Source organism: Tauraco erythrolophus, chromosome 2 (assembly GCF_009769465.1).
Source record: "Tauraco erythrolophus isolate bTauEry1 chromosome 2, bTauEry1.pri, whole genome shotgun sequence".
Classification (NCBI taxonomy): Eukaryota; Metazoa; Chordata; class Aves; order Musophagiformes; family Musophagidae; genus Tauraco; species Tauraco erythrolophus.
The window spans coordinates 103,756,970-103,772,171 of record NC_141466.1 but is presented as its reverse complement, the minus strand read 5'-3'; the positions used below and the strand labels follow the sequence as shown (position 1 = coordinate 103,772,171).

General features: G+C 41.9%; 1 protein-coding gene across 1 annotated transcript; it reads left to right on the top strand.

The window, feature by feature from the left end:
• Positions 1–444: 444 nt before the first annotated feature.
• ABCG8 (ATP binding cassette subfamily G member 8) lies at positions 445–14,934 on the top strand. The gene is made up of 13 exons (XM_086628834.1): positions 445–516; positions 1,901–2,005; positions 3,356–3,512; positions 5,485–5,723; positions 6,144–6,276; positions 8,349–8,618; positions 10,375–10,540; positions 10,628–10,720; positions 11,602–11,801; positions 11,928–12,004; positions 13,363–13,630; positions 14,183–14,310; positions 14,797–14,934. The coding sequence occupies exons 1-13, from the start codon at positions 445–447 to the stop codon at positions 14,932–14,934; spliced, it is 2,046 nt and encodes a 681-aa protein (XP_086484960.1).
• Positions 14,935–15,202: the final 268 nt, after the last annotated feature.

Sequence of the window (15,202 nt, the reverse complement as noted above, 5' to 3'; positions counted from 1 at the left end):
GGGCCCCACGGGCCACCTCCTTCATGCAGCTGGGCAGGCGCCTGGCGCTGCCACCGCCATGATCCCTGCGCTGGGCAGGGGCTGCTCCACGCTGCCCCGGGTCGGAGCGAGTCGCTGTCCCCACCGCTCGTCACCCTGGGAGGTGCCCTAAAGAAAGGAGCGGGGTGGGGTGCTCAGCCTCCCTTTTGCCAGCTGACAGGTGATTAGCCGAGGCCACTATCTGATGTACCTTTAGCCTGAGCTGCTACCATCCCACAGGTGGGGAACGTTTCCTGGTCCATGGGGTCACTCCTGCTGTGGAGACACGGCGCACCAGGAGAAACGGTGCTGCGGTGAAGGCGCTTGGAACGGGCTGAGCTCAAAACCAAGAGGAGAAGGATTTCCACAGCTTCCAAAGAGACGACAGTCAAACCACGGCAGGGACTGAGACCTTCCGCCACCACCATGAAGGAAGACACTGAAAAAATCTCTCTGGATGGTGTCGGCTGGAGCCAGGTGGCACGCGAGGGCTTGCCGGTGAGTGAGACCTGCAGCGAGCTGGGAGGGACCCGATGGGCTCGACCATCCCGCAGCCGCAGTGCTTGCCCGGGAGCCGGCAGAGGCGGGTGGCCAGCCTGCCCACCGCCCTTCGCAGGTGGAGAGCCCTTACTCCCTCCAGCCACAGAGGAGCTGGAAGCGTCCTCACCCCCACGAGAGCACACTGGGGATGAGGCCGCTGCCATGCAAGCCGTGCTCAGATGCCACAGTGCTGGACCTGACAGAGGGATGTCAAAAACGAAAAACGTGGATGGAGCAGAAAGTCCCTGAGCATAGCCTGGACTGGCTTTCCCAGGACATGCCTTTGGGCTGTAAAACCAGCTCCCCACATTTGCTGGAGACCACGTGTGATTTTTTTAAAGTTACATTCAACTTAATCAAGAGTGCAGAGTGCTTTGGCAGCAGGGGGAGCTTGGAGGGCTTTAATATGGCTTTGCAGGCTGCTGGTGTCACATTGCTTTCTGTTGTGTATCTAGACCAAAAAGATTAACCAGCGTCATTTGCTGTGAGGGTAGGAGGAGGCCAAAAAGTTTGTGGTCACCATTTGCCAAAGCTACCACAGGCATGGACAGGGTCTGCTACACAGGGAACAGGTACATTTGCCTTGGCTAGGATATGAGTCTGACTCGTAGGAACGGCGCAAGGCTGTGGGAGAGATATGGCTGGCCAGAGTAAAACCTACAGGCTCACACACCGAATTAAACCCAAAGCCAGAAAGCTGCCTCAGCAAAGACTTCTTAAGCGCAGCTGTATGCAAAAGATTAAGCAAGTCAAGTAGACACTGTTATTTTAACTGGTATCTCAGAATGCAAAGTTCCAGTTGACAAACTGTGAATTTAAAAAACAAAAGAGGAGAAAAAGAGACAGTACTCGTGGTTGCACACCTACTTGTTCATAAAGCCATCGAGTTAATGAGTCCCTGTGGAATTCGATAACGAACATAATTCCAGTAAACCTTCATTTTTAGCTGCCATAACTCATGAATTTCAATATGCACCATTGTGATCTAGGAGACTAACGTTGCTGAAGCAGTACATTTTTTCCTCAAAACCAGAAATCCAATCTCTTTATAGTGATATGACATTTATCTCCATTTTGAAAGTGATCTCATTTAAACTGAAAGCAAAGAAGAGCATAGCACATTTGGCCCTCATACATGTGCTAGAACAATGTACATTTCACACTGATTAACAGATAACTCATTTCAACCCTTCAGATTTTTGCACTACAGTAACTCATCAACAATACTGTTATATCCCATAAAATATATTTCCCTTTGTGCTTCACCTTTTCTGAACTCAAATTTTAACAGCACTTTAGGAATTGTAATTAACTATTGTAATTAATCTAATAACTTTTCCAGACCAAGGTCCAGGATGCTATTTTTTGCTCTGAAGAAGACAACAGTCTGTATTTCACATACAGTGGCAAATCAAACGTTCTCGAGGTCAAAGAACTCAACTACCAGGTAAAAGTTGTAATTTATACACCTCCGTTCAGCAGGAAGCATATCCAGAAATGCCTGTTTCTATACGCAAGCCATTTTAAAAGCCAAAGAAAGTTGAAGTTCACAACATAAAGTTCACGTGACTGTTGCACAGTCAAATACACAGAAGTTTTGTGAGCAGAAACATGCTTTTGGCTGCAATATTGACAGCAGGTGAAACCCTTCATTGTAAACATACCTAGCAAAGCTAGGTGGTAAGACAGGAAAAGAAGTCTGTTTCTAGGTTCTGTTTTCTCTCAGTCTTGAGCCAAATTATTCCTCTGAGGGCTGGGGCAGAGGGACTTTCTGTCCAGCTAGGGATGGTGGGAGCCCTTGTTGGCAAGAGTAAGTATGTGGAAGGAGACAAAGAGAGGATGACTAACAAGGAGGATTTCAGGGAACCAGTAAAATTTTTCATCTCTCTTTGTGCCACCATGGCATCTGAAGTAGATTTCACAGTTTTGAGTTTTGCATAATTTCAAATGATATTAAAATTTTTAAACATTTAGAATTCACAACAGGAATAAATTACTAAAGTAACAGTACAAAGGTAGCTTTAGCGATTAACAGAATAAGAAGCAAAGCATGAAAACCATACATCTGCTGTAAAAGAGCTTTCTTCAATGTATTTCTGAAGATTAACAATATTATTTTAATATATTCTCTGCTCGTAACATCATAACTTCAAAGGTATTTATTGCTAAACAGTTTATTGTTCGAATTGAAGGGACTTCAATTCAAGCAGGTTAAGGGAGGTGATTCTGCCCCTCTACTCTGCTCGCATGAGACCCCACCTGGAATACCGTGTTCAGCTCTGGGGCCCCCAACACAAGAGCAGCATGGAAATGTTGGAGCGAGTCCAGAGGAGGGCCATGAAGATGATCTGAGGGCTGGAACACCTCTCCTATGAAGACAGGCTGAGACAGTTGGGGTTCTTCAGCCTTGAGAAGAGAAGGCTCCAGGGAGACCTTCTAGCAGTCTTACAGTACCTAAAGGAGGCCTACAAGAAAGCTGGAGAGGGACTTTTTACAAGGGTGTGTAGTGATAGGGCAAGGGGTAATGGCTTTAAACTGAAAGAGGGCAGATTTAGATTAGATCTAAGGAAGAAATTATTTCCTCTGAGAAAGTGAGGCAGTGAACCAGGTTGCTCAGAGAAGTTGTGGATGCCCCACCCCTGGGAGTGTTCAAGGCCAGGTTGGATGAGGCTTTGAGCAACCTGCTTTAGTGGAAGGTGTCCCTGCCCATTGACAGGGGGGTTGGAACTAGGCGATCTTTAAGGTCCCTTCCAATCCAAACCATTCTGATTCTATAACTCGTTTCTTTCTTTGTTAGGTTAACATGGCATCCCAGGTTCCTTGGTATGAAAATCTTGCGCAGATGAAAATGCCCTGGACCTGGAAAGCGGATTCCCATTCTCATGTGACAATAATCCAGAATCTGAATTTAAAAGTTCACAGTGGTCAGATGCTAGCTATTATAGGAAGTACTGGTAAGAGCAACCAAATGTTGTCATTTGACCAACTCTCAGATAAAATGTACACAGCCAAGAGGAATACTCTGCAGTCTTTTGAATGCCAAAATCTAGTTCAGAAACAACTATTGGAAATGTTTCACTTAAATACATTCTTTAAAATGCATGAGGAAACAAGAATGATACCTGGGGACAAAAAAAAATAACATTTATTTTAGAAAGCAATTTTTTTGGTGACTTTTACACATTTGCTGTTTGTTTCCCGAGATGTGCTGGGGTATTGTTGTTACTGCGGCCTGCAGTCTCAGCCCTGCTGGGCATCAAACAGCTTCATGGCTCAGATTCAAAACAGGCAAACTGCAGACCTTTCAGACAAACGAGGCCAGGCCCTGTAAGAAAGATCAGTGGCAAGTTGCATAGCCATAAGCAGGAATTCTCTTTGGATTGAAACAATTCTAACAGGATAACATATCACGTTTGGATTAATTAAGAGAAACTTATGGAGAAGAAAAGACAGTTCCTCTTCTGTTTGGCTTTAAAATGAGTCCCTGCTTTCTTACAGCTGTTTTTGGTGGTGGTGGTGGTGTTTTTTTTTCCGCCCAATTTCTGGTGGCACTGGTTTAATCTTCCCCAGGGTGAGGCCGACTAATGGAAAAATGGCCTTTACCCTATGTGGTTAGTTGAGCCTAAGCTCATCTAGGGTGATAGGAAGTAGACACGTGATCTGTTAATGTGGAGTTAAAAGTACTCATATTTTGGAGGTAAAAACCCTCATGCTTTGTCTCCACTAGACTCTTACATCAGGTTAACTCAGTGATTCAATGAAGATACTCTCTCTCAAAGGCAAGGCATATTTGCCAAAAAAGTTTTAACTTTATTTCTACAAAAGAGGTTTTTCTTCCCCATTGCCGCAGGAATTTTTTTCTTAGCACATATCCTTAATGTAATTGAAGTTTTACCTTAGAGATTCTCCCGATAATAAAAGGAAAAGCTTGTGATGAAATAACATATTGAGTTACAGATATAGTACCTTTGTAAGGTAACATACACTAAGCACAAACCTCTTTCAGCAAACTAGTCAAACTATTTTTAAAAGCTGTTTATCATCTATTTCATCAAATGCCTTAGTAAAATGGATTAAACTGCTGATGGGTTTCACATAGTCAATGGCAATCAATATGTCACTCTTAAATAGAGCAATACATGGTTTACAGATGGATGGGTTTCTTTTTTAAAATGTATATATAAAGAAACAAGTGTGGAGTTAATCTTTCAACGGGGATACTAGAAATAAATGACATCTAATCATAATAAGAGAGCTCTGTGTGTTTACATACAGTATCATACAGCAAAAGGAAAAACTAATTTGCTATTTAATTCCAAATCAGGTGTTGTTTTCATTGTTTTACTTTTCTTACCACCATGAGCCAGCTTTTCTTAATTATTCAAATGGCTTTTTGTCTTATTTGAAGTCATAAGAATTTTTATTTCAATCATGATTAAGATTCTTATTGTCTGCATAATCATTCAGCGCCTTACTCATTCAGCTGCTCCAGCTGCCATTTCCGAATCCACAATTCCCTTCACAAAGCAAGCTCTTGCCATGCATTTAGGCACCAGTCCCACAGCCAGCATGGATCACCATCGTTCACCTATATTTCAAAAGTGAAGCAGAGGTAAGAAGAGCACAAAGAGATCATGCTTCTTGAGTTCATGGTGCTACCCTCAATGCCCAATTCTACTCAATTCTGCTGAGAAAGGATCAAGGTTAAAACCACGTACTGCATTCCAAAGGAGAGAGATTGCCTCAACGTGAGCTTGTAGTTGGTATTTTCTTTCAAGACCATTATGTCTCTGTGGCTTTGGAAAAGCTTCATGAAGGTTTGGGGAAAAGATGTTAAGGAGTGAAAACTTGTATCTTCTATGACTAAATCACTTTTCAAAGTGATCCCTTGGAAATTAATTTAATTTTCAATTTTGGTTTTTCTAGCTGGTGGAAAGACATCCTTGCTTGATGTGATAACCTGCCGGGATCATGGAGGCAAAATCACGTCCGGTCAAATCACGATCAATAACAAACCCAGCACTCCCCAGCTTGTTAAGAAATGCATAGCACACGTGCGGCAGGATGACCGACTGCTCCCCCACCTGACTGTCAGAGAAACGCTATTGTTCGTTGCCAGACTGCGCCTTCCAAAGTTTTTTTCAGACTCACAAAGGCAAAAAAGGGTAATTAAGCTGTTGGTAAAAAATAAAGTTGTCAAAAAATGTGTCTGACAGGAATTATCCAAGAGATCCTGTGTGTTTGGAGTCAGAACAGCTAATCTGGCATTTTTTTTTTAATATAGATTATGAATTATAAACCTTTTTCTTCTTTCAAGATAGAAACCAGCAATTGTTCTAAAGCTCATAAAAAAATTACAATCTAGAGAAAGCATTAGAGGCTGAAAGAAGAATTAAATTGCTGATTGCTGAGCCTTTTTAATATTATGTCTGAAATCAAGATTTGTTTTCAAGTGTCTCTTGATCAGATAGCACTGAAACATACAGGTGAATTTTAACCACACTAATCATATTTTCAGCTTTAGCTACGCACAAACGTGCAAATGAACTCTTGCTTTGTCTCTGTTACCCTTTGGATCCCCCCAGGTAGAAGATGTTATAGCGGAATTACGCTTGCGTCAGTGCGCAAACACCAGGGTAGGGAACGAGTACCTCCGTGGTGTTTCGGGAGGTGAGAGGCGGAGAGTGAGCATCGGTGTGCAGCTGCTCTGGAACCCAGGTGAGCAAAACCCTGACACTTTCCTTGTGCCCACGACAGAGCACTGGGGGAAATGGGGCAGTAAATGAAGATAGGAGCTTTCAGGGAAAAGTGGTACACAGTTACCCCTGGGGCAGCTTGAGGAGTTCATACTTGGGACACTTAACAGGTCTTGCGTCACCTTCTGCCAGAGATTGCCTCTCCATAGCAAAGTCAGACACAGTGACTGGGTGCTGGTCCATGCCCTTAAATTGAAGTCAGTGCTGATTACAGATAATACCGAAATTATTCCAGTAATAATTCTGTAAATGGAGTGTTTGGAGAGGGACTTTTTACAAGGTCGTGTAGTGATAGGACAAGGGGTAACAGTGTTAAACTGAAAGAGGGTAGATTTAGATTAGATCTAAGGAAGAAATTTTTTGCAATGAGGGTGGGTGAAACACTGGAACAGGTTGTCCAGAGGAGTTGTGGATGCCTCGCCCCTGGAAGTGTTCAAGGCCAGGTTGGATGACGCTTTGAGCAACCTGACCTAGCGGAAGGTGTCCTTGCCCATGGCAGAGGGGTTGGAACTAGATTATCTTTGAGGTCTCTTCCAACCCTAACCATTCCATGATTAGATATAAAGAAGAAATTTTTTACAATGGGGGTGGTGAGGCACTGGAACAGGTTGCCCAGAGGAGTTGTGGATGACTCATCCCTGGAAGTGTTCAAGGCCAGATTGGATGACGCTTTGAGTAACCTGATGTATCAGAAGGTGTCTCTGCCCATAGCAAAGGAGTTGGAACTAGATGATCTTTAAGGTCCCTTCCAATCCAAACCGTTCTATGATTCTATTTTGGCAGCCATTGGTTTGTGCTTATCAGTATGAGGTTTGTTTATCTGACCACATGCCACAAGTTACTTTGGAAGCCTATTACAACATCAAGATTGTTTTCCTTTCCTCCAACTAGCTCATTTACAAGTGCAGAGTTAACAAGGAAGGTCATTTTCTTGGCTGTATAGTCAGTCATTGTGGTCTTGGGCAACTCAGTCACGTGGCTGGCTCATGCCACAGGTGACACAGAGATTTCCATCGTCTTCAGTAGAAGCAAAACGTGAGGCTAAATCTGCAGTTGATTTTGCAGGATTGAATGCCCTGTCTGCTCTTATAAATATCAACAGCACTACTAATCTTGGCTGAGTCTCTTGTTGAGCAAGATTTCCCACCAGCTCTTCCACTGGGAAAGGGATCTGAGAATTTTTTGCTTGTATAAAGTTATATTTTTGTAATTATGGGGAAAGCAGAGGTGTTTTTTTTATAAGAAGTGATGCTTAGGAATAGATGTGCTGGTACTGAAGTAAAAAAAAAAAATAATTAGTTCTAGGAAAAATAAGCGAAGTTTTCTTTACGTTTCAAATGGATGATATCCCTCAGCACAGAAACCACATCTGTGTACAGATGTTGCCTTTAGTTGATTGAGGGCATTAAGGTCTATAATAACACAAACACTGCAAAGTAACAAAACACTTTCAAGTTTGTAACAACCAATGACAAACCAACCAACCAAACAATCCAAACATATGAATATCTCTTCATATGTATGTGTGAACAGGGGCAAAATAGAGCGCAGGTTGGGAAGAGGAGGAGCTAAATGAATACTGTGTGAGTATTTACACATGAATAATGCAAGAAGTTTAAGTATCAAGCATTTAGGTTAAAATATTTCAGTAGGTAGGATACAAAACTAGTACTACTGTGTTAATTAATATTCTTGTACCTGATATTCATACAGACAGTGCAGAACTGCAGAGAAGAATGTAAATTTAATAAGGAAACTGAATCTGCATCCCTATAAAAATTACAAAAATCTCTTGTTTCCAGTGGGAGCAAGAAAAGCTTTAAAATAATTACTCTTGGTCATCGTGTTCAGTAAGATAGGGGAAGAAATTGCCATTGTTGAATATTATGTGACGCTGGCATGAAATACACTTTGGACTTTAAAAAAAAAAGGAATATATCCATGATATTTCATGCACTAGCGTCGTTTCACTTAGAACATATTTTCCAAATCAAACACGCTGCTTTCTACAGCTAAACTTATTGTCTTTGGCAGGAATACTCATACTTGATGAACCAACATCTGGACTGGACAGTTTTACTGCACATAACCTTGTGATAACATTATCCAGACTGGCCAGAGGAAACAGATTAGTTCTTCTTTCACTTCATCAGCCCCGGTCAGATATCTTCCAACTGTTTGATTTAGTTCTCTTGATGACTTCTGGAGTCACTGTCTATTCTGGAACAGCTAGAGACATGGTCCAGTATTTCACTGAACTAGGCTATCCCTGCCCAAGGTACAGCAATCCTGCAGATTTCTACGGTTAGTATCAAGCACTGCCATGAAAAAAGGTTACTGGAAATCACTCACTTCCATAAGTGTATCAGCTAACATTGATTTTTATTGACCATAACTGTCTCAGAAATGCCTTATAACTGACTCAGATCAATACTGCAGCACATTCAGTTTTTAATAAGAACCTATTTGTCAGTATGGACAACATCAATTTTAAATAATCCTCCTTCTAACCCTGCCAGGTGTAGCAACTCTTCCACATGTTTAGCGCACTTATTCCTGTGTTTTAGCTGGTTGAAACTCTTGCCCTCACTGAGAAAGACATGGATGAACTGATCAACTGCATTCTGTAGCTACTTCTCTGACTCAAGAGGAGTGCTGCCAAACAGAGTGTACTGGATGAGAGAAAAAACAAATCCAGGACACCAATCCTTTTATTCCTCTTTGCAAAGAAAGTTAACTACATCATTCCAAATCCATCCCTCTTCTGTTTTTTGCAACATGCAAAGGGAATCTGGCTCCGTTAGTCTAATGGCAGTAGTCTCTTACCACTGAGGCTGGTTCAGTTCCAGCCCTTAGGTCTTTGCACTCAAGTTGGATAGGAGACCTGTACAGACACCAACTGCAATGCTGTGGAGTAACCTTTTTGGCTGTGCCTGGCAGGTGGCGTGAGCTGGTGTCAGCCATGCAGAGATAAACAGAAGTTAACCTCAATGTCAAGCCCTGCAGAAAGACCTTTGTCGCCACCATGGTTCAGAGCAGTTCTTCGCAGCCAAGCACAGCCGTGAGGAAGGCTTCCAAGCACCCCCACGTGGGAACGGAGAATTTGAGGCAGTCCTGGGGAAACCCGTAGCTAGAGCCTGTGGTTGCAGAGATAAACCCCTACTACAAGGAAGGTGGGAAGGGATGAGAAACAGAGGTGGAAGATCATTTAGTGATATACACCGAGCTAGAACCCATAGAAAACGCAGAGAAACATGGGCAGCAGGAAGGTGGAAATGGGGCAGGATAGTAGAGGATGCCACAGCATGAAGGAACGCCTGACAAACACACAAATGCTGGCTTTGTGTCAGATAGAGAACAGGAGACCATGGGAGAAGGTAAGAGGTAGGGCAGATTGCAACTCATTTCTGATGGACTCCTGCTGGAGAGGCTGAACGGAGACAATCAGCCCAATGTAAGGAGCTACAAAACGTGCAGTGCTAGTTCTCTCACAAAGCATCTGCGAAATGTCAGATATTTTCACTCTACACTGAAGGTCAGCACTGGGAAATAACTACTGTAAGTTGCTGCTACTATGTCATCCTTGGGTAATATTCTTGGACTTTCTCAGTATCAGGTAAAGTTTATGGCACATCTGTAAGAGAGAAAAAAGATAACTATCATTCTGCAGATGGAGAAAAAAACATGATTTAAGTCAAAGTTACATAACAGATTGTAAATGCCTACACCCCAGGAAGGAAATTCAAACTGTTTATTCTCAGCCTCTATTAAATTTAGAAAAACCTGAAATAGTAGTTTACAATATTATAATAATCAATTATGAAATCTCTCAATGATTCATTGAATGACTAGATAAGAAACATCTCCCAAGACAAAATACACATTAACAATCTGTTCTTCTCAAATTACCTAAAATAACTGATAAAGTTTCACCCATTGTAGCTTAATGCAGGCACACAGGTCGTACTGTCTGTTCACCATGAAATCTCTGATTCTAAACATATCACGAAGTTATATCACATCTATAGCATGTGTACTCTTGTCAAATAATGTCTTGCAGTTGATTTGACCAGTATTGATAAACAGACTGAAGAAAAGAAGACGGAAAGCCAAAAAAGAGCAAATACTCTTGCCAAATTGTTCCTAGAAAAAGTGAGAGATTTTGATGATTTCTTATGGAAAGTTACTGAAGGAGACAGCGTTGCAACTGCATTCAGCAACCAAAGGTAAAGAAGAGTGTCATACAGCACATCTGAAATAACAGCTACCGCCTGTGATAATTTCAATTTCTTTTCCTCTTTTCTTTTGGGTAGGTCCCATTTAGATTCAGAAGAGACTATCAACATGCCTGACCATTCAAGTGATCAGTTACCAGCAGCCTTAAAGCAGTTCACTATATTATTACGGTAACCTTATCTCCAGCTTAAACAGTTATGTACGATGCCCATTTGTATTTTAAAGCTTAAGAAGCACAAAATGAGAACTGCATGCATGCCAAAAGTGCACAGCTAGGGCTAGGCCTGAGCAAGCCATAGAGCAGAGGTGTTGCTGTACCAACTCACCCTGATCCCCTGCACAGGACAGCAGCCAGATGTACAGCCCCAGCTTTCTGCTCCAGGACTCCTTCCAGACAGAGCCAGCTCCAGCTCTCATTGCTGGGAGTCTGCAATTTTAAGCGGCAGCAGGAACCTCGAGGCTCAGGAACGTTAGTCCCGGTTTTGAGTACTGCCATCCTGATACCCATGCCTAAGCATGGTGACTCAGTCCTCAGCAGGCCCAGGAAGTTGCATGGTAGGCTTAGGCATCGCCATCCTCACACTTCTGCCTCAGATTTGAAGCCAGGAGGCTTCACTGATTACAGCCAGCATAGATGGGAATTGTAGCTGTGTCTCACGTGTGTGTACTCAAAAGAAACACAATCAACTGGTTTGATACATGTAGACATCACTACCAGTGTCTCCTGCTGTTAGCATACCATACAGGTCCTTAACAGAGAGACTTCTATAACTCAGATAATTGCTTCTGTGTCTCTGAAATTCGACCTTCCTGCCCCCATTGCCTGCCTTCAAGCTTTCAGCTTTTCAGACCTGAAATACTAGGCAGCTAGAGACACTCAATAGCTTTGATTAGGTAAAATCCTTTACAGAACCAGACAGTCTAACTTCCATCCTACTCAAAACCATCAAGTTCCACAGACTGATGTTAGTAGAGCATTTGGGCAATATATCTGACAATAACTGGCATTAGTATGTGCAATACCTTATGGTCAATGTTGCTGTTTTCCTAGTCGTCAAGTCTCCAATGACTTCAGAGATATTTCAACGTTACTAATCCGCGGATTTGAGGCCCTCTTCATGTCATTTTTAATTGGATTTTTGTACTACAGCCATGAGAAAACCAGACTCTCTGTTCGTGACACGACAGCACTGCTGTTCATGATAGGTGCCCTAGTCCCGTTCGCAGTGATTTTGGATGTTATTGCCAAGTGTAAGTGTCAGTTTTCTTGTAAATATTATAAGCAATCAAAACCAGAAAATTCCTAAATCAATAAAAAAATTATACTCCTTAATGCAGCCTTAGGATGAAACCAACCTGTTTGTTTCTACCCTGCAGGTCATTCGGAAAGAGCTATGCTTTATCATGACTTGGAAGATGGAATGTACTCTGTTAGCTCATATTTCTTTGCTAAGGTAATTGGTTTTGTTGCCAGGAAATGCACACAACTGGCTTTAACATTAAAAACCACAAACAAACCAAAGCCTTGTTGTATAAACGATCACATTCATAACAGACTGTTCTTTTGTGTCTGCCAGCTAAGGCTATCATTCTTGCTTCCTTGGAATTAATGGACTAAACTTCACACTACTTCAGATATGTTGCCATAAGTCACAGCTGAGATCTCACCCCAGAAAAGCTAAAGAAGAATTTTTCACTGGGTTGTTTGGCCAAAATTTGAGAATTCCCAAACTCAAATTTGGGGGTTTAGATAGTTTTACATACCTGCATATTTCATTAGCTGAAGCATCTTCGAAAGTCTGATTACACGTCTTGATCTGTAAAACAAAATATTCATATTAAATGCTAAAGCAAAGGTAAACCAGAAATGACAAAATGCTAATTGTGATATTTTCAGTAGTTGTTTGGGCCTGTACTGGTCAGAGACAAACAATTGTATTAAGTGCATAAAGAGTCAGAGTTTCTGGAAATAAATAAGAACTTTAAAAAATTATATTCTCTTTTTCAAAAGGGTTTAGAATAATCCCTTCTTTGTGATGTTGCCACTGTTAGATGAGTTCTGCCTGCCATGGCATCTGTAATTTAGGTTTCCATTTCTGCACAAGATTTTAAATGCTTATTAGTGGTTGCCAGAGAAAAATATTCTCTGCATTGTGTCACAAAGATTGCACATTATTCATAGAGAAATCGATGTAATTTGTTACAACCTTAGTATTAGAGGATAGTAGCAACCCACTTTGGAAGAAATAATCATAATACTCTCTATACATATCTTTAGATATTTGAGAAAATCCTAAGCATGTTTTTGTTTTACAGTGAGTTAAGAAGTTAATAACTGGACTGCCTTTGGGACAAAGTGGAGAAGTGACCAACAGCCAAATTTGTCTCAATTTGTTCTCACGCTAGGTTCAACGACATTTGGACAAAACAGAGAGATGTGATGAGTCAGTAACAGTATCGCTGTTACCAAGTGCACCAGTTCTCAGGGACCAAGTGCCTTAAATTCTTAGAAGCTGCCAAAACTGTAACAAACCAAGACATCTAATCTGTAACAAGAATACTCTCATTTTAACAATTAGTTATAAGAATTGTCACAACTGGAGAAAAAATTAGTGAGGATTTCAATTTCTGTTGTGGATTGGTTTTGCATGTCACTGACAACACCTAACAGGGAGGTGACTACCTTCTAAAGGAGTATTTCCTACAGTTTTTATAAACAGTCTGTAAGTACATTGAAGTACATTTCACAAGGTTTTGTGATTATCATTCAACTTACTTTCTCTCTTTCCCCCCCCCCCCCCCCCCCAAACAGGTTTTGGGGGAGCTCCCAGAGCACTGCGCTTTTGTTATACTTTATGGCATTCCCATCTACTGGTTGGCAAACCTCGTTCCTGACCCAGAACATTTCCTGCTGAACTTTCTCTTGGTGTGGCTGGCTGTATACAGTGCCCGCACGATGGCACTTTGGGCAGCAGCACTCCTGCCCACATTACAGCTCTCAGCCTTCTTCGGCAACATCCTTTTCACATTGTTCTACCTGAGCGGAGGTTTTGTGATAAGCCTGGAAAACCTCTGGGAAGGTAAGACAAAGCTCCCATCATCCCTCCGAACTGGAGCATTGATGGTTTTTGTTAGTGACTGGTGGCTGTGAGGCTGAGTGAGTCCTGTGCAGGAAAGCTCAGCTTTATTCCCACCTTCGCTATTATTTTCTTGGGTGGTGACATTGGAGTGAGATGGTTCATTTTACATCGGTTTCTCCACCTGGAAATGAGGTAACAATAAGTTTGGTCAAAAAAAACACTAGTGAAGGGCTGGATTGTTACATGATCTCTAAATTTCTCAGTAAAACTAATTACATTCAGTAGATGAAGACTGAGCTCCAGTGAAACTTTGTTGACAGCAGGAGTTCAATGAGCCTCAACTGGAGCTTTTTCATAATTTTCCATCTGTACAGAACAATATAAAGTATATTCACTATTTTGTTAAATAATAAGCTGTTCTGTGTTTACAGCCTTTGGTTGTCAAGAAAATAGATAAAACTGCTATATTTGGCAGCAACACAGGAGCTTTTGAGATCTCAAGTAAATTTTGTGTATGTATATAAATTTCTTTCGTTCTTTTCTTTTTTCCAGTTCCATCTTGGTTTTCTAAAATTTCTTTCCTCAGATGGACTTTTCAAGGCCTGATGCAAATTCAGTTCACTGACGTGACGTATGAATTCACTGTTGGAAATATTACTTTTTCAATACCAGGGAAACTTGTAAGTCACTAATAAAAACTGTTACAAATGTTTGATAAATAGCATTCTAATTAGTTATATGCCTGTCGTATTTAAGTAGATGTTGTAGGCCTCATATTTGGCAAGCATTTAATTTGTGAAGTCCTGTTACACTTCGTATATTTTAAATTTGTCTCTACAGATGTCCTGACTGCAGTCACTCCTTTTATCCCTTTCTTTTTAGTGGGGAAAAAAAAAAAAAAAAAGAGGCAACTATTCTCTTCGCAAACCCCACTTATGTGCTTGGCGAAATTGTTCAGAAGCTGAACTGTTTTCCTCTGAAACACCACAGCCACTAGACATAGTGTAGCTGTAACCAGCTATCAGACCACTCTGAAAGTAACATCAAGACGGAAAACGAGGAAAGAGATGTCAGGGACCAGAGAAGTTCACACATAAAGCACACGTCTCAGATCCAGCGTGAAAATGTTGCGTCCGTTCCTAATTTTGTATTTTCTGTGGTTACAGATCACTGGCAGTCTGGATATGGACTCCCAACCTCTCTGCACAAGCTATCTCGTCCTGGCTGGTATCATTTGCAGCTTCCTGCTTTTATACTACTTAACTCTGAGGTTCATCAAGCAGAAATCACACCAAGACTGGTAACGGCAAACCCTTACCGAGGAGGCAGCAGGTTACAGCGTCCTTTGCAAGAAATCAAGGCAGGCTCACAAGCTGATTTTTGGTCACCCCCGCCTGCAGCCGCGCAGGGGGAGAGCAGGTGCCCGCCCGGCTGCCACGGGATGGCAGCAGAACACCAGGAGTGGGACAGCAGGCTCTGAGTCTCCACGGAGCCTGCCACAAACTGGGGCTTCAGCCTGGGCATGGCTTTTGGGGCTTGTTTTGGGGCTTGCTTTATTTTATTTTATTTTTT